General features: G+C 41.2%; 1 protein-coding gene across 1 annotated transcript; it reads right to left on the reverse strand.

The window, feature by feature from the left end:
• Window positions 1-83: 83 nt before the first annotated feature.
• rps21 (ribosomal protein S21) lies at window positions 84-4,598 on the reverse strand. Its single transcript, XM_075475396.1, has 6 exons — window positions 4,541-4,598; window positions 3,973-4,055; window positions 3,767-3,830; window positions 2,249-2,320; window positions 568-623; window positions 84-144 (listed from the first exon to the last, which is right to left on the reverse strand). Exons 2-6 carry the CDS (start codon window positions 4,020-4,022, stop codon window positions 135-137), a joined length of 252 nt encoding a protein of 83 aa, XP_075331511.1. The 5' UTR covers window positions 4,023-4,055; window positions 4,541-4,598; the 3' UTR covers window positions 84-134.
• Window positions 4,599-6,000: the final 1,402 nt, after the last annotated feature.

The following is a 6,000-nucleotide window of genomic DNA, read 5'->3' on the forward strand; positions in this document are numbered from 1 at the left end:
TGACATTTTATCTGTGTATATATCTAACAAGTTCATTTAGAAGAAGGAAAAAAAGAAAAAAAAAAGAAAAAAAGACAACCAACTATTTTTTGTCCATTTTATTTTACAAAGGTTCCACAGCCGCAGCATCAAACTCAGAAGTTCCTGTGAAATGAGAGGGAAGGAAACCATGCTTTTAGTTCCCTAATACAGACTGATGGATACAGATGCATCTGGACTGAGAAGACTGCATCACAAAAAACTGCTCAGAAAATAAATATGAAACCAGTTAGCAGCTTGAGTGGCACTACTACACACAGCCAACAGGAAAAGCTATTAAATAAGGGCTCTGTTCCATTTCAATGCTACGGATCATATTTTATGTTAGGACTAATCAAAATGGGAGAAAATATTTGCATACAACCCGTGTGTGTGTGTGTGTGTGTGTGTGTGTGAACATAAATATTTCCACAGGAATGTGAATCATTTCTGCTAAATAAACTACTACTGCAGGTTAAAGCCAGGACTGCGGTGCGTGGGCACCTTAGTATATAAATATACACTCATACATAAAAAACAGGTTCTTACTTTGCAACAATGGTGTCATTCTTTGCCAGCCTCAAGATGGAATCATCAGACTCTCCCTGAAAAGGAGAAACATTGGCTGAGAACACTCGCAGCTTTGATTTAAAAGAATTTATCAACAGAAACAGGCTTCCACGACCGACTCCTAAAGCCAGTTCATGCTCCATTTGCCTGCAAAGTTCTTCAGAAACTAAATGTTACTATTTGTACAAGTATCTGAGAGTATCACAGAGGCCTTTCAAAAATCCCCAGTGCACCCAGCTTCAACTACAGGCATGGCAGGTGCACTTAAAGCAGGCAAAAAGGAGGAATTCATTTCTGAGTTACTGCACAACCCATTTTAAGAAGCAGCTAGATTGTTTTAGCATTTACCTTTCTTGTTCTGTAATGCATGTGTGGGGAGCTCCATGTACGAAACCTATTCTGACAGTAGCCTGAACAGGACCGTGTGCTGCTGTGAAATACAGGGGTTAGACCAGTGTTTCCCAACCCTGGTCCTCAAGGCACACTGCCCTGCATGTTTTCCATGTTTCCCTGCTCCAGCACACCTGATTCAAATGAATGGGTCGTCCTCCGCCTTCTGCAGAGCTTTAAGACCTGACCCAATTATTTGAATCAGGTGTGCTGGAGCAGGGAAACATGGAAAACATGCAGGGCAGTGTGCCTTGAGGACCAGGGTTGGGAAACACTGGGTTAGACAATGAAACTGAAACACCTGTCATTTTAGTGTGGGAGGTTTCATGGCTGAATTGGACCAGCCTGGTGGCCAATCTTCATTAATTGCACATTGCACCAGTAAGAGCAGAGTGTGAAGGTTCAATTAGCAGGGTAAGAGCAGAGTTTTGCTCAAAATATTGCAATGCACACAACATTATGGGTGACATACCAGAGTTCAAAAGAGGACAAATTGTTGGTGCACGTCTTGCTGGCGCATCTGTGACCAAGACAGCAAGTCTTTGTGATGTATCCATGGTAACGTCAGCATACCACCCAGACTGTTGCATGCCCAGAGTGAAGCATGGGGGGGGATCAGTGATGGTTTGGGCTGCCATATCATGGCATTCCCTTGGCCCAATACTTGTGCTAGATGGGCGCGTCACTGCCAAGGACTACCGAACCATTCTGGAGGACCATGTGCATCCGATGGTTCAAACATTGTATCCTGAAGGCGGTGCCGTGTACCAGGATGACAATGCACCGATACACACAGCAAGACTGGTGAAAGATTGGTTTGATGAACATGAAAGTGAAGTTGAACATCTCCCATGGCCTGCAGTCACCAGATCTAAATATTATTGAGCCACTTTGGGGGGTTTTTGAGGCGCGAGTCAGGAAACGTTTTCCTCCACCAGCATCACGTAGTGACCTGGCCACTATCCTGCAAGAAGAATGGCTTAAAATCCCTCTGACCACTGTGCAGGACTTGTATATGTCAGTCCCAAGACGAATTGACGCTGTATTGGCCGCAAAAGGAGGCCGTACACCATACTAATAAATAATTGTGGTCTAAAACTAGGTGTTTCAGTTTCATTGTCGAACCCCTGTAGATTCACCCCACAGTGGAAGCCAGCAGACGTGGCTCTAACACATTCAGTCCAGTTCGGCTTCAACTTTAGACTGAGAACACACTATTCCAAGAGAAGTCCAATTCAGAATGCCCATTCTTAAATCATGGTGAACTTACCATTCTGCGGATAGCGCCGCAGATGGCATAGGTCTTGAACTGACCGTTGAAGCGACCAGTTACTTTGTCCACCTGAAACAGACAGAGCATCCATGATAAAGACAAGAAGTCCAGCCACGTTCATCTCTGCAGATAAACATTCTGGTTATTGTTTCTTGGTAACAGATCTTATTACATTGGATGATTTTTATTACTTAAAGCTGCAGTCGGCAGGTTTTCAAAATTCCGAGTCTAAAGTCGGAAAATTCGAACTGATACAACTTTCAGGCCCCTCCCCCTCTGTGGACGAGGTTGTGCACGTGAGTTCACACCAGTGTGCGTGCACACAAGCTGGGGCAGACTCACGCTCAGTATGGAAGACGTGGTTGGTGACTGTTCTGCTCAGATAATAGATCAATAATAAACCTAACGTGATTGGTTAAAAACAGCCGGGAGCGCTCGATTTTTGCAAGCACGATTACAGGCTTCAGAGGGAGCTACAGAATTTGGGATTTTTCCTAAACAGCCTATTTAATATTCTACTTCCAGAATCCCATGACAGTTCAAGCTAATATGACTAAAAAAAAGTTGCCGACCGCAGCTTTAACTTGAGAAAGCTTTCTGCCGATAATGAAACCCCCCACAGTTCTACACGCTAACATTTACCCACAGAGGGGGAGCAGGTATCCCCTTTAATGTGAAACAACTGCATATGAAATGTGTGTGCATTTAAAAAGAAAAGAAATTGTGAAGCACAAGCAGAGCTGACTGGTAACAGTAACCACAGTAACACTGCCACAAGTCTGTGTGCTGCCAACTAAACAACGGTTTCATTTCTGTTACAGAAAGCAGCTTCAGATGGTGGAGCGTGTGTAATTAAGTTTCACAAACTAAAACTCTTCTTGTTCAACCAGCAGTCAGTTCCCAGAAAGACTGTTTGTTATAAACTACTTGTTACTTTGATCAGAGGGATATTTGGCCACTTTCTTCAGTGCCTACTGAAAAATAAAGAAAGGTTTTGAACAATGCTTTGAACCCTTTTTGCTCCCTCTGCTTCAAAAACAGAAAAAAAAATGCAACACAGAAACTTATTCGAGCCAAACAAACGTGAGAAACAGAGGCCACAGTAGAGAGAGGTTAGAACGGAATCATCCTCATGGCTTCTGCTTGCAGGTGAATAAATAATGCTGCTCAAACTAACTTGAATAGTATGCCAACAGCAGCTGCTCTGAAAACAGACACCTATACACCAATTTACACATCAATATGCATTTCAACTAATGCAGCTGCATAAGTCTTACACCTTTAACTACAAATAATAAACAATACACACATATTAACTATGCATTAACTAGCATTACTACTGAGTCATTAATAAATCAGTTAGTGACAGTGTCTCTTAATCTACATGCTGTGGATGTGAAATTTGCTTTGAATTGAAAACAATCAATGACAATTAAAGTCGTAAAGGATTCAAATCAAACGTTATCCCTAAATGACTATTAAGACTAATAAAGCCACCAAAACGTTGCACTTTACCTCAGCAATGTTGATCTGGATGGAGGCATGGTCTTTTGCCCCAATGATTCTGTTGCTGGCAGAGCTGGAAATTAACACGAGAACACATGATTTCACAGTACTTTCATGTATTCTTACAACTACAAATGTGATACTGAGAGTGCCTTGAGGACAACTTTTCTTTTTATTGGCCTGCTTCACCAGACTACAGGACTTTTGACACTCACCATTTGCGTGGGACGTAAAGGTCCACAAATTCACCAGCGTCGTTCTGCATGTTTGAAGGTGGTGCAGGTGCTTGCCAACAAATCTAAAGACAAAAAAGCCCCGGAACAAAAATCAAGCCACAAGAAAATCAGAGTCCCTGGTTCAACAGCTAACCTGGACCAGATACGGCTAAAGGCTAAAATGCGAGCTAACGACAACACATCACGATGTAGTTGTATTAGGCGCCAAAGCAGTACATGCCCTATAAAGCGCGACACATGAAATACAACTACAGTAGAAAAAAAGACAATATTTCTAACTCGTAGCATACACCACTACCAGCAGTTATAACAGTGTTAGCCAGCTCCGGACTAAGTTAGCACGCGGACAGCACGGCCGCGTGTGGCTGCTTTACACACTGGATACCATTTGAATTTATACACTATGATAGCGGCTAACGCTGTCCAAGAATCAATGACGAGTACAGAGTCACGTTAACTTTACGAAATCTAACTAAGAAAGCAGATAGGAAATTATATATAAAGACTTTTACGGTTTTTTAATCTAGAGAGCTCAATAGAGACCTACCGATTGCGACAAATGGCCGACAGGAAAGGAAGAGCGTTCGACCCGGAAATAAAAATGTCTCAACCTACATGGTTTTTGTCGCCACCGGCTGGACTGAATATAGCAATGATCTATACAGAAAGTGTCTGTTTTTCACTGTTTGGACTAGCGGTTCTAGTCCAAACAACCGCTCAACGTTGATGTTATATATATATATACATATCCATTTGTGTGTGTATAATAATATATGGTTAAAAAGTATGTCTTTTTATTGGTTCAGATCAATTTAAGATATATTTGAAATGCTCTCAGTTGGGTCCGTGTATCATCCGATCATTCAACTATTCCATTGAATCTGGCAAACGAAAAACGAAATAACGACTCCATATTTTGTTTTCCCGTTTTTCTGTATGACCAAAAAAATGGAATTGGTGTTTGTTCTCCCTTTTTCCAACACAAAACAGAACATATAATAAACAGGGAAACTAAAACGAAATAATAAATCTAATTTACGTTTTTGGGTTATTGGTTTCCCGGTCATCCGCTCCACTCAGTGTAATCTGGCTGGCTGGCGCAATGAAGTGTCAGCTCATTTAATCAATCATAACTCGCTTGAATACAAAACTGATTTTCGCGGGGGTTTTGTTTCTGCAAAATTCATATATGTAGGCATGATACGAGACACATGATTCAGCGTATTTTAATATTCATAGGCTTAACAGTATTATAATATCCTGGTAACATATGTAAGATAGGTTATTTTGCAAAAGACATACGATATCTAAAATATAATACACACACACACACACACACACACACACACACTGTAGAAAAGGTTCCAAAGTTGAGACATGTTATGTTTAGAGTGTGACGTTTATAGATATTGTGTTGGTCAGTTCATAGCGGAGCGGCCCCCTGCTGGCAGATTCTGAGAAATCTAATAAAGACAATTTGAATCAATCCTGATATAGATATAGATTTTCATTTCTTCTGAGATATATGTAGATATAGATATTATTTTTTCTGATATATAACTTCTGTCTATTGTGTTTTATCTTATATGTATAATGTATTATTTCTTCATTTTTCAACCTAATAAAATAGCTGAGTAGTACACAATCTGCTTCTCTATCCTATATTAGTGTTTATTTATATATATGTCTGTGTGTGTGTGTGTGTGTGTGTGTGTGTGTGTGTGTGTGTGTGTGTGTGTGTGTGTGTGTGTAGTGAAGACACTGGGCTAAACTGTATCAGGCGTTAGTTCAGGGGTTAACACAAAGTTCACACTGGGGTGCCGGCCAGAACACCTTAAGGTCAATCAGACTCCCAGAGGGTCCAAATGAATAGGCAGGTTAGGGATGGCTCAGGTGGTTTATTTCTTTCCTTTGCAGGCAATTAGGTCATGTGTGGTTTTGTTTCATACACGCACACACCACTTGCCGGGACGTTAATTAACTGCTCGATCCTCACTCTGTCGACTC

The sequence above is a fragment of the Odontesthes bonariensis genome, chromosome 10 (genome assembly GCF_027942865.1).
Source record: "Odontesthes bonariensis isolate fOdoBon6 chromosome 10, fOdoBon6.hap1, whole genome shotgun sequence".
NCBI lineage: Eukaryota > Metazoa > Chordata > Actinopteri > Atheriniformes > Atherinopsidae > Odontesthes > Odontesthes bonariensis.